This window comes from Alligator sinensis, unplaced genomic scaffold (assembly GCF_000455745.1).
Source record: "Alligator sinensis unplaced genomic scaffold, ASM45574v1 scaffold482_1, whole genome shotgun sequence".
NCBI lineage: Eukaryota > Metazoa > Chordata > Crocodylia > Alligatoridae > Alligator > Alligator sinensis.
In genome coordinates, this window is record NW_005842084.1 from 823,501 (window position 1) to 850,809 (window position 27,309).

Consider the following 27,309-nt stretch of genomic DNA (forward strand, 5'->3'; position numbering starts at 1 on the left):
CCCTCACCACCTCAGCTCCAGAAGATACCACAACTGGCAATATAAGAGTATAAGAAAAGGTCAGCCAATTATCTGTCTCTGTCCCTGAAGACTAAAGTAGCAGTTGCAGCATCAAGAAGTTCTAGATTGCTGTGGGAAACAGAATACTCTTCTTTTTTCAGCAACTCTAAATGGGCCAAAAAGGCTTCGATTTTTATGGAAGTAGCTATACGCTAATTGCTAAAAAGATGAAGAATTCAGAGAGTATACCCCGTTAAGTATCTCAGCAAATGTTCACTACTTTCCAGCACCCAGGGATAAGTGCTGAGTTTTCAACCAGGCCATTGCACCAGTGCTTTATTGTTATAATCCCTGATTCATCTTTCATATGGATGTATTCAATGGCTAGGTATATGTATCCGATTACAAAAGACTTTAGATGATAAAGTTGAACAGAACAGAAACTTTTGTGAAGTGTTAAATGGACCTTCTAAATCATAAAATATGATGGAACATCAATATTCATTACAGCCTAATACAACAAGGCAGTTAAGTGTGTTTAAGTCCCTTGTTGGATGGACTTTGACTATTGAGCCTAGATGAATTCCAGATGACAAAGAACTATTTTTCTTTCCTTCATTATGATACCAATGTTATCTGGGATACACACCCAGAGAACTGCAGGGTTGCTTTAACAAAAGAATACTATTTGACAGATTTCAAACTTGCCTTTCATATAACTGGCAGCATAGTCATAAAGATTTCTAAGCTGCTGTAGAGGGGTTTGTTCAATAGGAACAAAACTTGATTCACAGTAAAAAAACCCTATTTGAGGGTATTTGATGGGTGAATTAGGGCCTTCCCATCTTTTAGTCCAATAATCTAGTGGCTAGAGCACTCAGCAGAAAACTCCAGTTTTGGTGATCATCAACAAGACTGCATGTTAACCTGCAGCTGCTGCTTTCTAATAAAGTGTTCTCACCCCCAGGCCATGATCTAAGCATTACCTACAGAGCTCCTCTCTTGAATCTAGCACATTGGACACTCTGCCAGGGGCAATACATAAGAACAGTTGGAAGATGGCTAAAGTAAGGTGAACTGTAACAGGGGGCCTGCTCGGGGCCGATCTCACTCTGGCCTGCCCACCTGTTTCTGGGCTAACCGCCCGCCTTCTCGCCCTCCATGCCTTGTTGGAATTAATTAATAGATGTTAATAAGCGGGAGGCTGCCCGTTTTCTGCCCCGATGCCAGGGGGCGCTATTTGTGGCTCCATTCCTCCCCTACACTGCAGTCCAAGCCTCGCTGATGGCATCTTGATGTTATTGTTATCACCAGCCCCCACACTGGGCCCCAGAATCCTTCTAATTGAACCCCACCTGGATTCCTCTCCTCAGGCAGTCTATTCCACCTTCATCCCAGGAAGCATAGCTCCCTGAACTGCTTCCCCTTTGGATGTATTCCCTCTGGGACCTTTGGCTCACTAGTCCTGGCTCACATCCAGGCCAGTTAGAAACCCAGGCCCTCAGCTCTTGGGCATTCCTCGTGGTGGGCCCCTGGTCCTTTGACCCTCCTGGTCCTGGCCCCAGCATGGACCAGTCAGGGGAAGTTCAGACAGGCCTGAGTCTATGGCCTTTTTCTCTCTCCAGGGGTCCACCCTCCAGGCCCTCCAAACAATGGGTAACCCACCCAGTTGTGGGGGCTAGGCGTTAAGGCACCCAACCTGCCTTTCACCGGGGTGGTAACTGGCCTGGTATTTCCTGGGGGCTCCCGCACCACTGGGAGCCCCACCAGGCCACCCATTTCCAGCAGGGTGCAGTTTTAGGTCATACCCAGGACGAGGAGTCTCCTGACCATCCCCTACAACTCCTCCCTTACCTCCAGACGACACCAGCAGCTCTGTAGCCAGGCAATGTTGTTGCCTGGCCCCCAGCAGCAGAACTGCCCTGTTCATATGGGCAGCCCCTGATGCAAAATGGCTGCTCTTATCAGGCACCTGGCAGCTGCCAGCTCCAGACCCTTAAAGTGGCAGGCACAAACAGTGCCCTGCCACATGAACACTGCTTTGGAAGAGAGGCATTCTCAAGTTCTGGCCTGGCTTCTTGTCTCTGATGATACAAATACTTTCAGTTTTGTATATCCATTTTATGTGAGGTACCATGGGATAGCTTCAAGAGGAGGCCTGAAGACTACTCTGAATACTTAACCCATAGCCTGCTGATTAAGGTATTTTGGCCTAGAAGTACCACTTATGCATGTGAAGATGAAATAGGAATTAGCACTAGAAGTTTAACTAACTGGAACAATATACTATAGTTCCAACCAACACAGCTGTTGTGATAGCAAGCTTTTCAGCTTGGTCCATGCAAACAAATTCCCCAAAGATGAGTTCAGCTTCAGAGACACTTTAAAAGAACCTTAGACTTTTAACATTTTACCCTGTGTCTTTCTTTCTCTCTTTGGAAGAATTTCATAAAAAGCATATTTAGTCTATGATATAATTTCTCAATCTTTTTAATAGTAATAGTCTCCCAAAGCAATAAAAAAATGAATATCATGTAGCTACCATTACTTTCAATTCTTAACTTAATCAAGGTGCTATATTTTACCATTCACTGTACCCATTTAAAATAAATCCCCATTCTTTTCTGTATAATTCACTTGCTTTTGCTAATAGTAAATACCAGTTATTTGTTGTCATTCTCAATTAAGGGACCATCTCTAATGCTCATTTTTTTTTTGGCCAACTTCATCCTACACCGTCTACATTTTGAGTGGTCATATTTAACGTAGTCCTATCAGTCCATTCATAGCATCTGATGGAGTAAACCCATGCCTCTCTGAACTAGTTAGTTTGTAAGGTGCTGCCCTGCCCTGCCTTCTACCTTATTTTATGGAACAATTGTGAAATGTATGGGAAATCAGACTCTAAAGTGTCCTCCGAAAAATCCATGTCTGAGCTGCTGCTGATAATTTTAAACTTAGCAAGAACAAATCTTTCCATTTGCAAACCTCTCTAGCTATTTAATACCATTAATATTAACCTCAGATTTTGTCTGCTCTACACTAAGCTACCTATGCATCAACATTACAGACTTATAGTTTTACTAATACTTTAATTGAATGGTATATCGCCTGTTTATTCTTCTTTTCTCCCTCAGATGGGGACACTTGATTTCTTAACCATCCTCATTAGCCTTTATTCAGTTTTTAATCTGAATATCTTTCAGGGTTTTATTTTTTCTTCTTTATTATATACTTATTTTTCATTCTTTTTTCCGTGTCAGTGAATTTTATTGTTAAAAATATAAACTAATTAAGAGAGACAGCCATGGTAAATCTTTAGTTTAAAATTTGTTTGATTCCACAACAATGACTAAAATATTCTTTGTTGTTATCATTGTATCTAGAGTTTTTCATTGAATTAAGAACTGTAATGCCTAAAATCATCCATGCACTATTTATTCAGAGATTCTAGCCAGGCTTTCCTTTTCCATGTTTTAGAAAATTGAGAATTTGTTTTAGAAACCCATTTCCAATTAGGCTTGTCAGAGCAACTTACTTTCACTTGATATAACTCAATTTCAGTTTTTATTTTTCCAGCGTTAAAAGCACAATTAATATATCCTCTTCTGCATAAAAAAATGGAGTAATCAAGCAATTACATGTGACTGTCTCTATCATTTCTGTATTTATCTGTGTAGTTTAATATGGGTAATCTAGGAACTTCATTGGATCTTATGGCTTTACAGTTTTGGATGAGGTTTTAATGTACTTTGGATAAAAAATACAAAACTAACTCTTGGGCATTAGATTCTGTTGTGAATTTTAAAGGTGATTTATTTTTAGTGACCAACCAAGGCTCTGATTCTGCTTAAGGCCGCTTGGTGTATGAGGGTACTAGTCACTATGAACATAGATGTCACTGTCATTAGTCCCTTTCTTGTAAAATGAATATGAAAACATGGTTCCTTATTATGTGTTATGTTCATCCTAAAAGAAAAATTTCTTAGACTTTATCATAGCTTTATACTTTCATAGAACTTAAGGCATGATGTCATTAGTCTGATGTCCTGTGAAATGCATGCTATGAAGTTGCATCCAAATATCCCTAGCTCAAAGTCTTTAGTCAGACTGAAGCCTTTCAGTCCTCAGGAGACTAAAGTGTCCTCCTGAAAGAAAATAGGATAGACAAATGTGCCACCAGTAGTCACATCTGCATTGCAAGGAATTTAAGCAATATACACCCAAATAATCTCAGCTGGTAATCCATACCTGATGCTGTAGAAGATGACCCTAAAGATCCATGCCAGTATATCCTGATACAAAATTCCTTCCTGACCCATATCTAAGGATCAGTTTGATTTTCAGCATATGAGCAATACACACAAAGAAGGAAATGGATTATCTGTACAAGTACAAAGCACTATTGTCCATCTGCTGCAACTAATCTCTAACTCTTCAGAGGAAGGGGAAAGGACCTCCCCAAATACATTCTGTCAATCTTGTTTTGGAGGCTTGCCTCTCCAGGTAACCACCTGAAGCCCTCAAGCATGAAATTCATTTATAATCATTGTCTTCAGGCAAAGCTGCAAATATTGTGAACACATTAATGGCAACGTGGAAAGTTTATTCTACTCGGTGCTCATGAAGGAAAGGGAAGAACAGGGAGGCTAATAGATTTACAGTGTTATGTGAATTTAAATGAATTGTGTTCCTTGTTTTCTTCCAATTCTGTGGCAAAAACGAAGCTATTTGCTTTTGTTTTCCTTGTTTGTTGGCATAGATTTAATAGGTTTAACTGATTTTCTGTAGTCTACTCTGTTTAATATATGTTATGGTTTGCATCTTTATAGACTTATAGGCTTGGCAGTGCTGTGTTGGCTAGCACTATGGAAGAAAGAGACTTGGGGGTCATCATTGACCACAAGATGAATATGAGCCTGCAGTGCGATGCTGCGGCTAGTAAAGCGACCAAAACGCTTGCTTGCATCCATAGATGCTTCTCAAGCAAATCCCAGGACGTCATTCTCCCCTTGTACTCAGCCTTAGTGAGGCTGCAGCTGGAGTACTGCGTCCAGTTTTGGGCTCCACAATTCAAAAAGTATGTGGAGAAGCTTGAGAGAGTCCAGAGAAGAGCCACGCGCATGATCAGAGGTCAGGGAAGTAGAGCCTAAGATGACAGGCTGAGATCCCTGGGGCTCTTTAGCCTGGAAAACCACAGGCTCAGGGGTGATCTGATGGCCACCTATAAGTTTATCAGGGGTGACCACCAGTATCTGGGGGAATGTTTGTTCACCAGAGCGCCCCAAGGGATGACGACTAGGTCGAATGGTCATAAACTATCACAAGACCGTTTCAGGCTGGACATAAGGAAGAATTTATTTACTGTCCGAGCCCCCAAGGTCTGGAACAGCCTGCCACCAAAGGTGGTTCAAGCGCCTGCATTGAACACCTTCAAGAGCAAACTGCATGCTTATCTTGCTGGGATCCTATGACCCCAGCTGACTTCCTGCCCTTTGGGCAGGGGGCTGGACTCGATGATCTTCCGAGGTCCCTTCCAGCCCTAATGTCTATGAAGTCTATGAATCTTTGAACAGGAGACTTTGTGATTATTTGGCCTAGGTTTTAGAATGGCGTTACCTCTGTGTGAATATATGTGCATACTGGATTTAGAAGTTAGAATATGTTTTGATGAAATGAAAACAAAAAATTTCACTCATACTAGAGTTGAAGGTTGATAGCCCTGAGATGTAGGATGTGTGAGACTTAGGTTAAAATCCCTGATCTCCTTTATTTGAAGTAATCTGAAATGAAGAATACTGCCCTGAATTAGACACAACAGACTGCTCTATCTCTTATCATCACAGGGTGTTGTTACATATTTCATTTGGCATGTACTAACTGTAGGGAATTTTAGGCAGTATTAAAGTTAGCATGTGGTGTGAGCAGTCATAGATTAAGTGTTAACTTCTTTAATATGCACAGCTCTGACTTTCCCCTAGTGGGCTGGTGAGCAAGGGCTTGGCTAGGAGCTGCCAATTCTGCCCCATGGCTACCTGGCTTTCTGGCTGTCCAGCAGCTTCCTTCCCCTCAACTGCTGCTCCTGCCTCCACTTCATGGCTCCCTGGCAGCTCCTATCTTACCAGCCTCCACCCCTGTACCCCTTGCTCCTTGGTGGTCTCTACTCACAGTTGCCCAGATCCCCCTGACTCTCTGTCAGTCTATGGCTCCAGAGTTCTGGATGATCTATGAGGTGGGCAAGGATGCTGGGGGCAGTACATCCTGGGAACTGGAGTCCACAATTTATTGGTATTGGTGCCATGGAGCAGACTGACATTCCAGAACACAAACTGCCTAACACCAGCTGGAGTTAATCCTCACCTGAAGATGCATAAGTTTGATACACTCCAAGTGCACATCACTTGTGTTTTCCTAGTTTAACAAATGGATACTCCTATCTTAAGAGCATCTAACATATGGGAAAGGTAATGTCTAACACCCATACACACATCTGAATGAATTTTGGGAAAAAATGCATAAAAAGCTGTGGAAACAGGGATTGGAACCCTCTCTTCCAGGTGCATACTCCTGTCACTGGGCTGAGAAGGTTATGTGCATTCTTGTGCTCCTTGTTTTCATGGTTCAGAGAATCCTTCATTCTTTCCTACACAATGCCATAGCTTCAACAGAAGGGGTGAAAACTACTCTGATCTGAGAGTAGTCTCTAGCCTGGTCATTAGGTCACTGTATGAAGTAGGATTACTTTTTGAGAAGGGTCTAGAAAGAAGGTATCATCAGTAGGATCTTATTTAGAAGGTAGGTGGCAGTAGAAGCATCACATCTTCTGGACATTTTGTCAAACAAGCGTGGTATATTTGCTATGTTCTGTGCTGAACTTAATTCTGGCAGTATCAGGTGTGACATTATCAGGCAAACCTCAGAGGTCTTAGGCAGAGGGATAACTAGCTTCTTAATGCTAGTTAACTCTTTCATTTGAGAGAGGCACTGAGCCACTTAAGTCTGCCAAGGTAGCAGTGCCTATAGCAGGGGTGGGCAAATGGATAGATCAGGCCCATGGCAGACTCCATTTCCCTGCAGACCCTGTAGTGTGAGCTCCTTCTGGCTGCCACTGCTGGATCCAGCCCAGCTGCCCCGCACCTACCGACAGGGGCAGGACTCAGAACTGGGTGGCTGGGATGGGGCTGCAGCCATGAGCGAGATGGGTGGGTGGAGCTGGGGAGACTTTGGGATCTTGGGAGGACCAGGACTGGGACAAAGTTGTGATACCCCTTGTGACAAGTGAGGGTTCTGTGGGCAGTGGCATGCAGGGAGTGGATTGTGGCTCTGCCACAGCCCCGTGCTATCACTGCCCCAAGATCCCAGCCCGGGAGCAGCTCCCCACCTAGCTACACACTCTGCTCATGCAGCTCCTCCCTGTCCGGTCTCCATGGAGACCAGCTGGGAGCTATACAGGCAGGGCTTGCTGGGAAGTGGAGTCCAGCTGCTGGATGAATTCACCATTTTGCCCACCCCTGGCCTATAGATATTTAGAGTAGCAGAACTCTAGGGAACTGTACTTGTGAAAACTTAGGTACCTATGCAGTTAAGTGAGGTTACTGTGATTCATGTTTTCGGATTAAGACCTTTCCATTTGTTTAGTGCCTATATCAAGTATGTGGTAAATAAATCATATGTACATCCGCATAAACCCTGGGACAGATGCATCTATGATAGTCCTAAGAGTGAAGGACCAAATGACCATGAGAAGATAGCAGCACCTACCCAGCATGTATGCACAAAATGTAAGTGTTATAATAGATACACATTCCTATGTGTATCACAAGAGATTAATGGTAATTTTTACAGATGAAATGAAAATTAGTCTAATTCTGGAAATAAACCAGTGCTGAAAATAGCTTGAAACTTGTGTTTTAGCAGCTTGTGGGTTTTGTTTTTTTTGATGAAACAATGCTACTACTGCAGACACAAGAAAATGAAATGCCTGCTCCCCTTAAAGAAACTAGGTAAGTGCTTGCATGGTTCTTCTAAATGGAAAGCAAATGTTGACAGCTGAGGAAGGTATGTGTAGCTTCCATTTTGTGGTAGGTTGGACAGGATGACAGGAAGAACATTATTTTTTGACAAGTTTTGACACGACTTTAAGTATAGCAAAGAATGTTTCTACTGTAGAATGCCTAAATTTAATGGAAAAACTATATTCCTGACACAAGTTTTGTAATTGATGTCAAGTACATTGAAGTGAACTATAATTAACATCATTTTATTGGCATTGTAAAAGTAAAACAGATAATTTTTAAAGAGCAAGAGCCATTCATTCTTTCAGTCAATAGATCAGTCTGGTAGAGAGAGAAAAAGGGTGTTTCCCTTCTATAAAATTCTATAAAATTCAGAAAGGACACTCAGTGTTTCCAGATGAGGCCCAGTAGAGAGGCATTATCATAGAACAAGGAGCAATGGGCTCAAGTTGCAGCAAGGGAAGTTTTTAGGTTAGATATTAAGAAGAATTTTCTCACTAAGAGGGTAGTAAAACACTGGTACAGGTTACCCAGAGAGGTTGTGGGCTCCCCATGCTTTGAGGTTTTTAAGACCCAGCTAGACAAAGCCTTGTCTGGGATGTTCTAGCTGGGGATGGTCCTGCTTTGACCAGGGGGTTGGAGTAGATGAGTTCCTGAGGTCTCTTCCAACCCTAATTTTTTATGATTCTATGATTATCACCTCATGAGTCTTGTGCCTAATGCTTCTATTGATGCAGCACAAAACCACATTGGCCTGTTGTGCGGCTGCATCATACTGTAGACTCATACTGAGTCTGTGGTCTACCAAGACTCCAAAGTCCTTTTCCATAGAGTTGCATATTTGCAGAGTGGGCTCAAACTAAATAAAAACTCCATGAAGAAAAAGCAGGGCAAGGCACAGACCCTGACTTGGGGACTCCAGAGATGCTCTGGCATCCATACTCAGCCAGAGCATCTCTATAGTGCTTCTGTTGCCCTAGCATGCTCCCTCTGCATGCAGGGGAACAAGCAGGAGTGGTGCAAGGCTGTGGCATGCCCTGTGTGCTGTCCTTGGTAAGTAGGGACTAGAGGTGGGGGTGGGGGCTGTGGGAGTGTGGGGCACTAGTCAAGGGACATGGTTCTCTCTCAGGGCACAAAGCCCCCCTGCCTCACAGCCCCAGCAGGGCCTGTGTCTGCCAGAGCCCCCCCATGCAGTGAAGTGGCCTCAGTTGCCTCAGACCCAGAGCTGCTTGTGCTGCTTGTTACAGGGTTGTGTACCTTCAGGCAGCACGGGATACTTGGGCTTTCACCCAGGGGCCTGGCACCACTCACAGGGACCGCACATTTATTTTATTATGATGATAGATGCACTGGCAGACTTCCAAATTGCTTTAAAATTGTAAATATATTAATGAAACATTGCCCAACTGATCTAGTGGTCTTTTGTTTTAATTGTGGATGGACATGAATTTTGAGGTATTTTAACGAGTGAATTTGGGATTTTTTATCAGAAAATTTGCAGTTTTAAATAGGGAACACCAGGATTCCTGCTAATGAGGCAAGTGGTGGGACCCATGATGAGGCAAGTGGCAGGATCCAGGGAGAGGAGCCTGCTCAGGGATGGCACCTGGGACCAAGCTGGAGGGCAAATGAGGTGGCTTATCTCCTGGCCATTTGGAGCCAGGAGGATATGCTTTGACAGTTCAAAGCAGGCCACCATAATGAGAACATCTTCCAGGTGATAGCTGCCTAGATGGCAGGGTGGCAGCACACATGGCAGCAGTGCTGCACAAAGGCCAACTGTGCAGCCAAAGCCCACTGGCAGCAGGCCCAGAGGTGGAGGCACCTCCGCTGAAGCTGTGCAATCCCCATCTGGGTCTGACAGGTGTACAGTCTTGGGGTCACATCCTGTTGCAGGTGGCAGCAGGCTGTATCCAGGCAGGAGCCACCACTGCTAGACTGCTGTAGTGGGTAGGAGATGCAGGGAACTGTAGGTTAGGGCTGCTTCAGCAGTCCAGCTGGTACAAGGGGCTAGTGTCCCCAGATGCCAAATGGCTGGGCCCCAGAAGCTCCTGTCTATTTGTAGCATCCAGTTTACCATAGGCACTAAGGCCTACCCGCTAACTAGTAGCCCCTACTGTATGGGACCAATGGCTGCATGACACGACTGAATTTTAGGGACAACAAAGGCAAAAAACAGGACAGAAGTGACATGAGGGTCAGAGGGTCAAAACGTGAAAATGAGTGCTCCTAAGGGGGACATTGAGCAGAGCCCCCCCCCGGTCGTAAAAGGTGTCCAAGGACCCAGTAGACACCATGCAATGGTGCTCTGCATGTGCGGACCAGTGAGAGGAAAGCAGCTTCACAGTCCCTGGACACCTTCCTGGTCAGAGCCTCCTTCCTGGTCATGTACAGGGTCCACTTGGCCAGGGCCAGGAGAAGGTTCACCACCCCAGAAGCTCCTGAGAGCAAGTAGCCATGAGCTGCTTGCCAGGGTAGCTTTTTATACTGCTGGGGCCAGCACAGGGGAGGTTTTTATACTGCTGGGACCAGCACAGATGCTGGCCCCAGACTCTAGCTCCCCCTGGCTTCAGATCCAGGAGGAGCTGGGCAAGGTTATTTTGCCCCAATGGCACAACTTGCCTGACACCAAAGTGCATGTTCAGGCACATGCACTGAGGCAAAAATCCCTGGCACAAATTTGTGCTGCTTCTATTTGAGCTGCTACAAGCACACGTGCCTGTATGTGTGAACATGCCCTGTGTGTGTTTTTTTTTCCCATTAAGAGAGATGCATGTGAACTGAACAGAAGGAAAGTGAGAGTACTGCATGTATTGCCGATGAAAGGCAAAAATGAAGTGTTTTGTGGGATTGACAAGTACTGTAGGAGGTAATTGAATAGCTGTCTGTCTCCTTGCTATAATTCAGTTAGCTTGAAGGGGAAGTGGGTGGAAAATGTGTGAAGTTTTCCTCAGGGATGATTTCTTTTCCCTTTATGCCTTGTAAAATCGGTATTGGTGAAAATGTTCCATTGGGTTTCTCATTTTTCATTTTATTGGATCAACATTGATGCTCAAAAACTTTCCCTCTTCAAATTTTTACCTTCTCTCTTAAGACCTTACCTCCAGAATTTTAGTAAACACAAAATGTCTAATAGTTATATTGATCAAAAATCAAAATACAGTTTGAATTTGTGAGTACATTCTCAAGTGTGTGTTGCTATGAACAGAGGGCTCCTTCTACCACATAGACTTTATATTTTTAGTTTCCTCATGAATTTGTTGCATCTCCTCTGAGCAGTGGAACACCCTTTTTTAGTACAAGCAGTTACTTCCCATTGACTTCAATAATTTTTAGATCAGGTCTTACTGAAGCCTTTAAATCACTGATTCTCAACCAGGCTGCTACAGCACTTAGAGGTGCTGCCGGATCCTTTGAAAGGCTTGAAGCATGAGGAAATAAGTGAGGTGTGAGGAGATAAACAGATGGGCGCAGACTCAAGCTTGTACCTGCCTGGCCAATCCCTCATTCTTCACTGCCCAGCTCCTCTGCAGAGCAAAAATAACTGTAATATATACATTTCTTTTGAAACTGGGTGACATTCAATTCACAAATGCAGTGGAGGGATGCCTCAAGTCCAAAAGAACTGAGAATCACTCCTTTAAATAGTAGGTGGGCTTTATGTTGGGTTTTTGCTCAAAGACAAGTTGTACTATAAAAAAGGGAGGTTTGGTGGACAGCCTTTAATTCTATTAATAACAGAGAATTGCATACAGTGAGGAAGACAAATGATTCCAGAACCCGAACTCAGCCACTCAATTATGTATCGGCAGTATGGTTAGTCCCTTAGTGATAGGGCAAAGTGCAAGTGCACCTCTCTCATCAACGATATATTTGGTGCAAAAAGCAGTATAAACATCACCAGGAATTAGTTTCTTCCAGGCTATGGATTGTTTTGGGGAACTGGTTAGGTAAAGAAGTTCCTTTTTAATTTAATTAAAAGAAGTTCCTTTTTAATTAACTATTCAAGTGTATACACAACTGAAATACATTATACAGAACTCTGCATGTCTAAAAAAAGTAGTAGGGTTTCTAAACTATAAACCAAAATCCTTTGGAATTCACTGGGCTCTTGTACATAAGACGCTGACTTCGTAGTGCTACTGTGCAGGATTATTCAGCTACATCACAGCATCAATAGTGCTTGTACACTACTGCACAGTATTATTAGGTTACTGCACAGTAGCATTACTTAAAAGGGTTTTGCCAGTACACTGCACAGTAACTCCGGTTACTGCAGATTTATTTAGTAGTTGACTATATATTATATGTATATTTTTATTATATATTATATTTAGGATTATATATTATATTTAGTGCTTGATTATATAAACTCAATATGATTATATGTATAATCAAGTACTAAATAAATGTGCAATAACCACTGAGCAGTAGCGTCTCATGTAGATGCGCCCACTGAGTACTTGTACAGTGAAAAGCTACATCAATAGCAAGTTAATACATACAAAATGCCTCTATTGTTTTATAGTCTCTACATTTTTCTTTCTTTTTGATAACATTTCTGATGGCATTTAGGTTAACAAGGGCTTTATCATTGACTTCAGTGGGGCCAGGATCTTGTTTATGCTGCTAATCAGTGCAGGAGAACTAAAGTACATTATAAGTGCTCAGTGAAATAGCATAATTTGTTTGTTGTTCTGTGCTCTGAAATGACAAATATGGGTTGTATGAAAAATAAGTGGCAAAAATAAAGGACAATGAAGGACAATTTTTCTGTCACTTTTCTCAGGATAAATCCAGAATGACTCAATTTAACTCTCAATAGTCACCTGTGATTAGTGGTGATGTAATATAATATAAAGTAAAGAACGGATTTTTGGCCTTGAGCTTGTTCAATTAGAATTGATGTAATTGGTCCTATTTTTAATAGCAGCAATTTTGATGTAAAATGGCATCATGTGTGACACCAGGAAAAGGAAATATAGTTCAATAACTGATATTTCTACTCTTGGACTGGTTTAACAATCTGTATACACACTATAATTCTTTATGTCCAAACAAAATGCTTAATATTTACCCAATGAAATGGGTCAGATATATTCTATATTGCAGAAAGATTTAAATTGTTTTAACAGTACAGCTTCTGAGCAAGGTGTCTACTGCTAAAAGTGAGAAGCAATAAACCTCACTTACACTTTAAAAAAAATAAAAATGTATACAGGGTAAATACTCATATTGATGTTCTGAAGAAGGTGCTTTGGGCATTTTTCTTTAATATACTGTGTAAGACAATCTATTTCCCAGGATTATAAACAGGACTTTTAGAGGTAATGAGTAGTCCAGGAAAGCCAATAGTTGTTAGCTTCTTTGAAAATCATGAAGCTTATGGTACATACAAATGCTCAGGAAGGTTAGGGAGAGGTTAGATCACATTAAAAAACATCACCCCATCAAACTTAGTTCACCCAGGTGTGGACCTTACCCTTAGAGTAAGTACAAACATTCAAAAAGCCTGAGGCAGAATTGATCAAACCTTTGTGACTTTCTCTAAGCTGTGTAGCTTTCTCTAAGGTTGTATCGGGAGGGAACCGAACACGTGTTCGCCCTTTGGTGGCAGGGGAGGCATGCAGATGCCTGCATTGGCTGAAGTCTGAAAGGGGAGGGAGGGGGGAGGTTTTCCCATATTTCTCCCAGCTTGCCAGAGATTACTGAGGGCAGCCAAGTACAGTAGGGGATGAGTAGGGGCTGCGGCAGAAGTCAAAGGTGCGCTAATGAGAGTCTCACCTGGTGATTAGCTAGAGGGCTGGGCCTGAGAAATATAAGCCCTAGCCTTGAAAGAAACTAGCAGTAAGACCTGGAGGCTGGTGAAGGAATATTGCCCAGCAGGAAGGCTGCAGCTCTAAATGCCAGCTAGGATGGGAAGAATCAGTCTGAAGGTTTTGGGTGGAACTAAGGGGAGGAGGAGGTTCCTAAGGACCCAGGGAGGGGTCCGGAGTCCAGATGGAGGGGCTGAGAGTATAAGGACAAAAAGTGAACAGCAGCAAGGAACAACAGTGAGTGATTACACCTGTGAGGCAAGGGGTGTGGTGTAGGAGTGGATTGGAGCCACACAATTAGCCCATAAGGCAATGACCACAGACACCTGGAGGTCATTAGAGAGAGAGCAATTTGGGAAGCCCTGGGGCAGCCACCCTCCTTGCAGAGGTAAATCACAGAATTTGTCCCCAGCCCTGCTCCCTACATCAGCGGCTGACTGCCAGAAGTCAGCCAGAAGTGGTGGGGGAGAAGGGAAAAGCAGAGGTTTGGTCTTATGGGGCCGGGTCTGTGTGGCAGTGGCTTCCCCCCTCTTCCTCACTGCCTGGCCAGCACAGCTTCTGTCCACAGCCCTGTCCCCCACCTCCCAGTGGCAGGGGGAGAGGAGGGAAAATTGGAGCCCCCCTCAAAGCCAGCACAGCTGGGGATTTCTGCATGACAGGGGCTTCTGCCTTTCCTCACTGCCTGGCCCAGCGTGGCTGCTTTCCATGGCCCCACCTCCCTGCCAGCTGTCAGCAGTGGGAAGGGGTGGGAAAGCAAATGCCCCTGCCCTAACTTGTCAGCTGTGCTGGCTTGGGGGAGTGGGCACCAGGTTAGGGGTCTCCACTTTCTCCCTTCCCCCCCGCTCCACCACAGACAGCTGGTGGGGGGCCAGGGCTGTGGAGAGAAGCCATACTGTCCAGATGGGCCAGGCAGCAAGGAATGGCAGAAGCTCCCACTTCATGGCCCCCTTAAACTGTGCTTCCTGAGGGGGCTGGAGGGGGTGGTGAGGATGGGGTCTTCCACTTTACCTCTGCCCACCCCCACTGCCTGGCCCAGCTAACAGGTGAAGTCAGGACACAGGGCTGAGGAGCAGAGATTTTGCTGCCTTAGCTCTGCAACAGCCTGGGAGCAGGGCTGACCTAGCGCTTGGCCAGAGGAGATGAGCATGGACTGAGGCGAGCCCACCCACTATGTGAGGGGGTGTTAGTGGGGCAATTGCAAAGCTGCCTGGGATGCCAGAGGGCTGTGACCTAACTTCAGTCAGGAGGGGACCCGGTACAGAAGTTTGATAGATTGGTTTTTACCTAAATTGATTAAATCACAAAGTCTTAGAATCATAGAAAATTACAGTTGGAAGGGACCTCAGGAGGTCATTTAGTTCAACTGCCCACTAAAAGCAGGACCATCCCTAACTATATGATCCCAGCCAAGGCTTTATCTAGCTGGGTCTTAAAACCTGCAAAGATGGAGATTCTACAGCCTCTCTGGGTAACCTGTTCCAGTGCTTTACTACCCTCCTAGCGAGAGAGTTTTTCCTAGTATCTAACCTAAACTTCCCTTCCTGCAGGGAATGCAACTTGAGACCATTTCTCCTTGTTTTGTTAATCTGCCACCGTGGAGAACAGTCTAGTTTCATCATCTTTGTAACCACCCTTCAGGTACTTGAAGGCTGCTATTACATCCCCTCTCAATCTTTTCCTCTCCAAATTAAATAAGCCCAATTCACTCATCCTTTTCTTATAAGTCATGTTCCCCAGCCCTCTAACCATTTTCATTGTCCTCCACTGGACTGTCTGCAATTTGTCTACATTTTTTCTCTAGTAAGCCCAAAACTGAACACAGTACTCCAGATGTGACCTCACCAGTACAAACTAGAGGGGAATAATCACTTCCCTGGTTCTGCTGGCAACGTTCCTACTAATACAGCCCAATATGCTGTTAGCCTTCTTCACAACAAGGACACACTGGCGGTTCATATTCAACACATTGTTCCCAGGTCATTTTCTGCAGAGCTGCTGCTTAGCCAGTTGGCCCCCAGCCTGTAGCAGTGCATGGATTTTTCTGTCCTAAGTGTAGGACTTTGACCTTCTCCTTTTTGAGCATCATGATTTTTTTTTCATCCAGCCCTCCAATTTGTCTAGGTCTCTCTGAATCCTAACCCTGCCCTCCAGCATATCTGATACTACATCCATCCAGTTCTATGTTGGACAGGATTCTGCCATTTTAAAACCAATCTGCATGCACTGAATTTCTGTTCTGTTACAGGTTTAGACTGGTTTTTGATCAGTTATACTGGGGTTTTTTGTGTGTAATGTCTGTACCTAGCCTTAGATCCCTACTTAGATGGATCTAAGTGCAAACTGTACAGAAGTTCAGGACACACAAATTGGCCTAAAAAAGTCCAACCTGATATCAGTTAAGTGTACCTCTGAGGTAGTTTAAGTTAGATATGATCAGGAGAGACCAGTCTAACTGAACTTCTATACAATTCCCAGAGCAGCTCTGGGCTGGGAAGGTCCAGCCTCAGGCCTCAGTCCCAGCGCTGCACTTTTACTAATCTCCCACCCCACAGCTAATCAGGCTATTTCTAGGCCCCCAGCCCCTCTCCCCATGTACCAGCCAGACCTCCCCATCCAACAAGATGCTCCTGGCTCTGGTCTTACCAGCATTCACCAGTGCCAGGAACTAAGGAAATAAATAGGGGAGAGGGGAGCAGACGGGTTGGTTTACTGGGGAGAGGTTTTCATTTATAGGGGGCAGGGGGATAAAAACCTATTTTAGGTCCCAGGGGGTGGACAATAGAGCCCCTCATCCTCCCAAGCCACCCCACAGTCCCAGTAGCTTTCCTGATCCCACCAAACCCTCCTGATCATCATAACTGCCCCTGCTTCCCCCTACTCCCCAACCCCCACCCAAACTGTGCTAGCCCCCACAATCTCTCTCTGTAAACCACTTGATCCCTCCCATCTCCCACAGACCCCACCTGCCTACCCTGATCCCCACACAGAGCCTTATTGTCCTCCCACTAGTCCCCCATCGTGACTTACCTTAGATTGGATAATTAAGATTACTTTTAACTTGATCTAACGTTCCTCCTAACCTACCTGAATGTTACTGTGTACCTTAATTAAGTTTCTAATTTTGCAAGCTCATATTGGAAATTATTCCCCCCATTACTTTCCCAAGGCCACTTTTACTGTTTATGAAATGAATACAATAATTTCATTTAACTACCACACAGGGTATTAATAGTATAATTTAGTTAATATTTAAGATTGAGGGAAAACATCCCAATTAATAGTAACACTTATGCTTTTGCTTAAATCAGAATGTACTTTTAGCACAAGTTTTTATCTGAATTGGTGTTTATAAAAATACTATGAAAATTGAAAATCCCTTCTCAATCTTCTCTTCTCCAAACTAAATAAGCCCAGTTCACTCAGCCTTTTTGCATAAATCATGATCCTTTAAATTACAAATAATAAACTCTAGCTACTCTAAACTATAGTATCATTGATTTATTTTGAAGATGAATTGAACATGTCTGTCCACCTTCAGGATATTTTAAAATTAGTTATGTTGTATATTTGTTTTTTCTTTGTCTGGTATAATCTGTTAGTCCAAAATGATGGACCTTTTCCCTACTCTCCTTTTGAAAATATGAACAGCCTAATAGCTCTCAGTCTGGGAAGCCTCTCATGGCATAAAACCTAAATTTTCCTCACCTTAATTTCACTCCATTACTCCTACCTTTGATACGTTGTACCTTTCTAAATGATTCATTCTCTTTCTTGCTGTTTATTTATCTTAATCAATTTCTAAATGAGCTATGTTCTTGGCCCTCTTCTTTCCTTTTCCCTTCCTTATTTTTTCATTGTAAATGAAAACTTACAACAGTATACATTTATTTACACTTTTCTTTACCCCCTTCCAGCTTGGCTAGCTTTTGAGTAATGGGATGCACTAAAATGGAATATTCTTGGTATGATTGCAGCTGCTCAATAAAACAGATGATACAACACTTCCCTTTTCTAGAATGTGACGCTTTTCTGCCTGCACTGGCTAATTTTTATGTAGATATTGTTTTATAAATTCATGCCTTAACTAGATGCCTACTTACTGCTTTCCAGATTTCTCATTCCTGGTGAATATTATGTATTACATGCATTTTCTCCTGGTGTAGTTGGCTTAATTTTTGCAAACAGAAACTCATTTTGTTGTTATTAGTTTTGATAAAAATTAACCTCTCAGGGTATCTGTACATTTGCAGAGAGGCTGCTTCAATGCACTGTAATTGCAGTGCATCAGAACAGACTTGATTAAATGCACAGCATGAAAAATGGTGGCAAGAGTGCTTTAAAGCTTGTTGAAGGAGCTTTAGTTAAATCTTTCCCACCACCATTTTTCAGCACAGGGATGCTGATACAGGTGATGCTCTGGGCTGCTCTAATTAAAGCGTCCCACTCTGCCTCTTGGGGCATGTCTATAAATGCCCTGAGAGTCCTTTTAAATTATTTTCCAATTTCTATTATTGTTTGCACCTCTCCAAAATTTAATTTCATATGTCAGGTTACTGTTTTTTATGTGTGTCTTGTTTTTTGTCTGTTTTTCTAAGCCTATCATGGCATTTAAGAGTTTAAGATTAATGAAGACTTGAAATAAAACTGGATCAGCATGAAAAGATTAGCAGTTTGTCCACTGTTAGTACAGACAGTGATATCTTTGGCACACTTTTGTTTTGCAGCTTATTCTAAATCAAGTTAACATGATACCTTTCCACTCCTTTCGTAGCTGTTTGTCTTCCTGTACTTAGTCTGGAGCCCCATGATTTATCAACTGCTCCTTCTCAAATAATTGTTTGGAAAGCACTTACAGTAGCTCAGGTGGTACCATTTACTATTAAGCTGTTAATAAAGATATTACTATCAATATTGACCTTTTAATCATGCTTACAGTATCACAACATTTCAAGATAATAGATAAGCAGACAAGGTTCCTTGGGTGAATCTGATATCTTTTATTAGACCAACCCAAATAGTTGGAGAATAGTTATTAAGCAAGCTTTCGGGTTCAAAAACCCTTCATCAGGCTAAGGAAGTTTCAGCAGTTGGTGTGTGCTCTTCCTGGATGGAATGAAAAGATAATAGATAATTCTTTCAATGTGATATGTTCCTGTGTTATCATTTTCCATCGCTTACCATGCTGCAGCCAGTTTTCACAACATGTGACATTGTTCATAACTAAATCAATCAGAATATTTTTAGGCCAATTTGGGGAAACTATCAAATAGTTTTAAAAACTATTCTTTCATAGAACAATGTCATCTAATACACCCAACTGTAGTTCAGACTGGAAATTTAGTCTAACTTGTCTTGGTATTGTCATTTAGGCAAGGCCTTTGACACTGTCGACCACCCGATCCTCATTAAAAAGCTAGGCGACTGTGGCATCGATGCCTACACGGTCAGATGGATTGCTAATTGGCTGAAGGGTCGTACTCAGAGGGTGGTGGTAGACGGGTCATATTTGACCTCAGGGGAAGTGGGTAGCAGAGTCCCCCAGGGATTGGTCCTTGGGCCCGCACTGTTCAATTTCTTTATCAGCTGTTTGGACGACGGGGTGAAAAGCAACCTGTTCAAATTTGCTGATGATACCAAAATTTGGGGTGAGGTGGGCACGCTAGTAGGGAGGGAAAGACTGCAGAAAGACCTGGATAGGTTGCAAGGGTTGGCTAACAAAAACAGGATGTGTTTCAATACGGACAAGTGCAGGGTGTTGCACTTGGACAGTAGTAACTGGCAGCACACTTATAAGATGGGAAACTCCCTTCTTGAGAGCACGGAGGCAGAAAGGGATCTCGGAGTCATCATTGACTCCAAGATGAACATGGGCTGACAATGCGAGGTCACGGTCGGCAGGGTTAACTGGACCCTATTGTGCATCCACAGGTGCATCTCAAGTAGGGCCAAGGAGGTAATCCTCCCCCTCTACGCGACACTGGTCAGGCCACAGGCTACGGGGTCTGAGCCTGTTCAGCCTTCACAAGAGAAGGCTGAGGGGGGACCTTGTGACCATCTATAAACTCACGAGGGGAGACCAGAAGGGTTAGGGGAGACCTTGTTTCCCCTAGCGCCCCTCGGGATAACAAGGATTAATGGCCACAAGTTGTTGGAGAGTAGGTTTAGATTAGACATCCGTAAGAACTACTCCACAGTCAGGGCAGCTAGGATCTGGAACCAACTTCCAAGGGAAGTGGTGCTGGCTCCTACCCTGGGGGTCTTTAAGAAGCGGCTCGATGCCTACCTGGCTGGGGTCATTTGAGCCCAGTTTCTTCCTGCCCAGGCAGGGGGTCAGACTTGAACATCTACAAGGCCCCTTCCGACCCTACTTCTATGATTCTATGATTCACATCTACATGTGAGTATTAATATGATGCAATAAACTCTGGCACAGTTTGCACTGGAGTTCATTGCTCTTGGGCAGGGGCAGTTTGCATGTTGAACAGGGGCAGTGCAGCCTGCCAGCTTGTGGCTGCTCTGACCCAGCTCAGTGTGCTTTTGAGGGACTGGGGCACAAAGGTGCTTTAGTGTAGGGCTAGCCAACAGGCATCCCTCAACGCTGAACCGACCTCATGCCCCAGCCAGCCTTTCCAGTATCTCATGTGCGTTCCAGTGAAGTAAACTCAACCATAGGATAGTACTTGTATCTGGAGTACTAACCTATGGCAGAGTTAATTAGTTTGCTCCAGCCTAATAGCTCAGCACACGTAGATCGCTGATGCTTTACTGAGGAGCTAATTATGTAACTGCAGTAAGTGTCTCATGTAGATGTGCCCACTGAGGGCTTTTGAATTCTATTTCTCTAGTTTTCCTCTCCATCATTGTGCCAAATATTAGTTTTTATTAATTGACTGGTAGGGCTCCCACTGATTTAAGTGGAGCTAGTATGCAGGTCAAACTTTTAACTTAAGGATTTAAAAAATGGGATTGATATGGTAAATAGAATTTCTGAGGATGAGACTAAACATTTAATTGATTACATTTTCTTTTTCATATTTTTTCCAGAAATTGAAAAATTTCAGAGTTCTGACGGAAAAAAGGAAGATGAAGAAAAGAAATACCTTGATGTCATCAGCAACAAAAACATAAAGCTGTCAGAGAGAGTACTGATCCCTGTCAAACAATATCCAAAGGTACAGTGACTGTTATCTAATATATGATTAATCTTTCACAAAAGAGACTTACAAAAGATATGTAGGGTTTTGGGATACATAAAAGCTGGGTATGACTATTTTTTTACCAGGATTTATTTGCATATTAGACGATATGTGGTCCAAATCCTAATGAAAGACCTTATTCAAAACTTCATTAAACTCAATGGGAGTTTTTCCATTTACATTAATAAGTTTTGGATCAGGTGCACCATTATGCATTTGCTATGGGAGTTCTGCCTTTATATTGACTGCCTTAATATTTTTTTTTAGTTGTATTTTATTTAATGATGGAACAAGAATGAAATATTGAAGAGGACGAAGGTAAGCTATGCCCAGTAACTGTCTCTACTCAGCTCATGTTGTAGTTTCTTCACTTAAGAACTAGCAGATGTTTTCCTATTGTATTAATTTTAAAGGGAGACAGTTGGATAGTCATAGGCTATGATTTTAACAGTATACATGCTTCTAAAATTCACACATCTTTTTGCCACAGTATTTTCTCACATGGTATTTTTTTTCCTTTCCCTATTATATATTTTGATTTAAAATGAAAATTTACATCCAAAAGAATTCAGAATTCATGCACGAGCCGTAAGTGTCAGTTCTTAAGTTCAAGGGATGTCTACACAGCTCTGTGTAATGAAGAGGCAAGACATGCTGTAGTATTTTACATAAAAGAAGAAAATATAGTTCTCTTTGTTCTGACTTGTATTTTACATAAACAGTTGTTGTAACAGAATTCACACAGAAATGGTAAACATCTTCATTTATCTCTAGAGTATTTTTTTTCTTGCTGATTTATTATCACATGGTATTTGGTTCACCATTACCCTTGATTACACTCTCAGCTTTTCATTTTATACTTTCATCAGTAATAGCAATAAATTACAACAGGTAAAAAGCCTATCAACCAAAATGAAAGGTGTAAAAAATTGAGATTCAGTGATTCAAGCTGACATTTACCTCCTGAATAGTGAATATAAAATTGAGATAATGTAATCATCCAAATGGTAAAGACCTTAGAAATGCACACAGTGATATATAAAGAATTACTTTCTTGCTTCATAACCTGAGGTACTTTCCCCAGGTTTGTAACATTTTGTATAAATGCTATAGGTGAAATTTTCAATAACATTATAGTACTGTGTCTTTATGAAAGCTCTTTGATATTCTAATTATTAAGAACATGAAGATAGAAGAATGAAAGTTAAACTATTAAAAGACAAATGCAATAATCTATTCAAATATAGTACCTCCGTCAATTAAATTAACCTTCATTTACTTTAATGAACTTGTTATATTAATGAGAAATGTAAGTTATAAAACATTTCTAGGGATTTTAAGCAGTCAGACAAATTATCTGCATTGTAGATAAGGAATTATTTTTTAACTAGAATAAAATATACTCTCAGAAAGTTTCTCTTATTGATTTCCTACCAAGCTTCCAGACTGAAAGATATATTGCACATTGGTTTAAATCTTCCTAGGCTGCCAGGACTCTTCATGTCTCACAATCAACAAAACGATTTTAAGGTTTAGATCACTCATGTAAAGGCCTTTATGCCCTTTTTAAAAACTGAATGTGGGAACATAAGTTCTCAGTCCATTGGCTGAGTACCAGTATTCTAGACTGAAGAAAGACTGAAGAGTCCATTCCACCTTTAGAATGAGAAGCAGATTTTTAGTCCTGAAGTTAAACAAGAATTAATTTCAGCATACAAATTCTTCTACTGTCTAAATTGCTCTTCAGGCTGCAGAATGAATATTATAAAATTCTCTGTTCCCAAGTGTATACATTTTGATTCCTGAAATTGCTGGTGGCAGATAGCATAAAAGATATCTGAGTCAGTGATTAGCAATGACTATCTAATATTAATATACCAGTTATGGCACAATCCTTTCTGCTTGCTTGAAGAAAATAAAGAAACAGTGTATCTTCATCAGATCAATCCCATGGTACTACTGAACAATGTTTTTTTCCCCTCTAAAATCTGTTATTTTAAGTCTAAGTGGGCACATTTACACAAGTTGTTTCCTGGAGAGCTGACTAATTAGTAGAGATGTGCAAAGGTTCCGTCACCGGTTTGATTCAGAGAAGATTCAGCCCAATTCGGAGGCTGATACACCGAATCCAGAGCCTCCGAATTGATTTGGAAAAGATTCAGGGATTAGGAAGGCAGACTTTCAGGGGAAAAATCTGACAAGATGGAGGGGGAACAGAGGGAGAAAGACTGACATCTGTAGCTGGCCAGTGACTGTGATCTTTCCCAGAGTCCCCGTCCAATCACAGTGCTCTGGGAGAAGGACATAGAAACAGCACATAAGGCTCTGTCTGCAGTCTTTCTGTCCCTTTTGTGAGATGCTTCTGCCAGAGCACCAGGAAGGCCCCCTGTTACAGGCTACTATCCCTGCTGTTTTCATCCCACTGAGCCTTAACACATGCACAAAGTCACACGTCACGAGTTTTGCTTTCAGCAGTTTGAGGTACAGTTTCTCAGAAGGCCCTGCACCCATCTCCTTGAAACGTGGCAGACTTCATGCTCTCAGAAGGGTGTACCATCCCTGCTGTTGCCATCCAAACCTGCCAAAAAATGACAAAGTTATAGGTATTTCAGTGATTTCCCATTATAGTCTATGGCCCAATCTCTGAATCAGCACCGAATCTTTCGAAGTCGATTCGGCCAAATAATTTGGGACAGTGATCTGAATCCCTGAATCAAATCACTTCTCTCTGAATCAGCCGAATCCAAATCCGAATCAAATATTTCCCTATTTGCACAGGCCTGCTAATTAGCTCTGCAGTATAGGTCTCATGGCACCTATACATGTGCTCTGGGGTTAGGGGTGGGGGAGCATTTAAATTAGAGTGACTCTCGGGAGTCACTCACATTAAAACACTTTCAATGCCTTGGGAATAAATGGGAATAATACCCATTATTCCCATTGGAATAATCCATTGGATAATGGATAATGGGTATTATTCCCATTGGGAATAATTGGAACAATAATATACATTTATATTCCTGTTAGTTATTGATTCTTTATTATTCCCATTTTCTTGTCCTTAAATATGTAAAGTATACCAAGTCCAACTCCCTTAGATTTAGACTGAGAGGGATAAATTTTAAATTAATGTTTGTAGTTGCTTTATTTAATTATATAAAATGTTCAAGCTAAACCATATGAATTCTGTCAGTGAAGCTCATACTATATGTTACATTTTTTATGCAATTAACTGGTTAATTACACAATAAATTTAGACCAGTTACGCATGTAAAGTAGTTATCATGCCATAAAAATATCCATCCAGCTAGAAGAGCCAACCAGCTACAAAGTTCATGCTTGAAAATGTATAACAACTGTATACCTGTTTTCTATTCAGCTTTAATTTGAATGTATAACAGGGCCCTAAGAGACAGAATCCCCATCCTCCCCCCAGATTTTGCATCTTAATACAAGCTTTACATAATGATTTCCTAGTGCCATTGTTGTGTAAGAGATGTTTTACATAAACACGTAACAAGTTCACTTGATACTATAGCTATGCATAAGAATAAGAAGCCATCGAAGTATATGCTATTTTTATTAATAAGATAGCTAACTAAGTTATCTGGCAGTGCATAAATAACTTCATTTTCAGACTAAAAAAGACATGTCTTGTCCAAAGACTTTGAAGAATAATTTGTTAATTTATTTGTTAGACTTATATGCTGCCTTCCCCAAAGAGGTCACAACAGCTTATGAAAACAAATGAGCAAACAAATGAAACACTAGATAAATTATAACGAAAGATAAATTATTAAAACAATATGTAATAAAACAAGTTCCCCGGATTATGCCTCCTAGCTTAACACACACGTGGAAGATCTCTAGAGTCAGGTTCCATGTCAACACTATCTGAGATGGCTACATATATTCAAAGACACTCCTTAAGAATTACATTTAAAGAGATTACTTTGAGAACCGAAAATGATTCAAGGCAGAATTTCAAGTGTTAGTGAGCCATAACGAAACTAAAGAGGTAGCTCAAAATGTTGGGTGAGTAGAAGAAAGAGCTAAAATTATAGCTTTACATATATGCTGAGAATTCCCAGCATAGGACCAAAGACATTTAGAATTTTGCTGCATGCATACTCACAACTTACTAATCATGAGCTCAAATTATTACTAAGAGCAGCCTCCAGAGGTAAGAATAAAATGAAAGAAGTTAATTTGCAAATCCAGCCAAACTCTGAAGAATAGTGTATTTTCCTCCTTCAGCAAGATTATAGAAGAAAAATATAACATTTCTCTAAACTAGGTTCCCAACAGCATGTTCTGCTCACTTAACTCCAGTAGGCAAAGCTCAGCAACAGTACACTTCTTTTAGCACTCTCATCACAGTCTCTCAGCTCACCTTATTCAGACACCTCTGCAAGGAAGAGGCAATTTGCCATTCAGCACTTTTTCTGCATAGTCTTAGCTCATTGTGATAATTTCATGTCTTTTAATTGCAGGGTCAATTAAGTCACGACAAACCCCCACGTAACTAAAACAGTAAGACTCACATTTCTGAATGGGCTTTGAGAAAGCTTCTCAGTCCCCTAGACTCTGAATTTTAGTACAGTAATTTTGAGATAATGTTTCTTTGTACTCAGCAACTTTAAACACCCCTTCCTACCACACATGCATAAAGAGGGTATTTAAGTTATATGTTGTTATAGTTTGAATTGAAGCAAACTACTGGAGTCTAGAGGTAATTTAAATAATGTTTTCAGGAGAGCTAGAATAAGATATACGTCAAATCAGCTGAGACTCACCTCTGTCTTTGCCTCTGGATCTAGCTAAATAACTATTCATTTTGTTACTTAATTACATGTTGTAATTAGTTACCTCCCCTTTAAGAAAAATACAGAAACAAAAATAAAAGACTTAATTCAGAATATTATTTTGAGTTGGAAACTTACGAATTAACAATAATAAGAAGGAACTGTTTTCTATATCTATATTAGCTCCAATTCTGGTATTTTGTGTATAGATAGAAGCTTTAATTTATGTAATTTTTATGGGTTGATGATATTTATGGACTTCCAGTTGTTGGGTTAAGGTAAAAGAAGAAACCTTAAGGATAATAAGAGGAAGAGGCCACAAGATACTAGGCAAAAAGAGATCAGAATGCTGAGGGGGAAAAAGAGTATAAAAAGAGCGAAAGAGAGAGAGAAGGATGTGGTACAAATGAAGTGGGAGGACAGAAACTTCAGTAAAGATTTGGAGGGAAAATATTTTTATTGATAGAGATTGAGAGACTAGGGGAAATCAAATGAAGAACACATGTAGCATGAAGCAACAGTTTCATGATATATCAATATTAGAGGAATACCCATGAGTCAGTGATGGAGAAAAAAATGAAAAAATAGAAAGGAAAAGAGAGAATTTGGGAATTATAAACTAAAGGCTTTATGTTGTATTGGCAAATGTCATGCATGTTGAAGGTTTCTGGGAAAGAGATAGGATTGCTATTTTAAGTGCACATGTTCTGTGAGTATTGCCACCTGTTTGTCTACTCTGGGTGCTAGAGGAACGTAACACGTGTTAACTGGTTGCTTGTTACTTGTACTTAACCTGGAGCTCTATTATGACATCCTTTTGGTAAGCAACCATTTCTTACAGCATCGTTCGCTTTCCTCTTCCGAAGTTGCCTTTTGTTGACCTCGTGTTTGAATAGTACATCTAAAGTAATATTATATCTAGCTTACCTAGACCATGTTTAAACTATGATATGATAGTTTTTCTGATGCCAGTTTATAACATGGTTACCCCTGACTTATCAGTACTAATAAATCATACATGAAAGTGTCCTGTTTAAATGTAGCCCTGCTTCATGTGGCTGTGCTAGTAGCACAGAAAGAATTTTAGATGGCCAGCTCACCTTCCTGAAGACCAGTGTTGTTCCATGTAAATGACCATATTTTCTCATGTACAACATGCAGCTTCCTCACAAAACTTAGCTGCTGGAATTTAGAAAGCATATTGTATGCAAGAAATATGGTATAAGAGTAGATCTGCCACTTACAAGATGAGACCAAAAGTAAAGTCCACAGCAATCCACCGGAAGCAGAAAAATGAATGGGCTTGGCTCTCTGGCTTCTGCTACTCAAATACTTACTGAAAGGAAAGATAGTTTCTCTTTATTCTGCCTTTCTAAAACAAGGTGCATATCACATTTTGAAGCATGTTATATGTGAGAAAATATGATATGTGTACCTTGTCCTGAAACATTTGATGCTTAATTTAAGATACTTTATA

The 27,309-nt window shown here is 41.5% G+C and overlaps 1 protein-coding gene across 1 annotated transcript in view; it reads left to right on the forward strand.

Moving 5' to 3' along the window:
• Positions 1-27,309, forward strand: part of KHDRBS2 (KH RNA binding domain containing, signal transduction associated 2) — a 726,669-nt gene that overhangs the window by 114,243 nt on the left and 585,117 nt on the right. Inside the window, exon 2 of the mRNA XM_025204492.1 lies at positions 20,876-21,003. Coding sequence (XP_025060277.1) covers positions 20,876-21,003 — 128 coding nt within the window. The remainder of the gene's footprint in view (positions 1-20,875; positions 21,004-27,309) is intronic.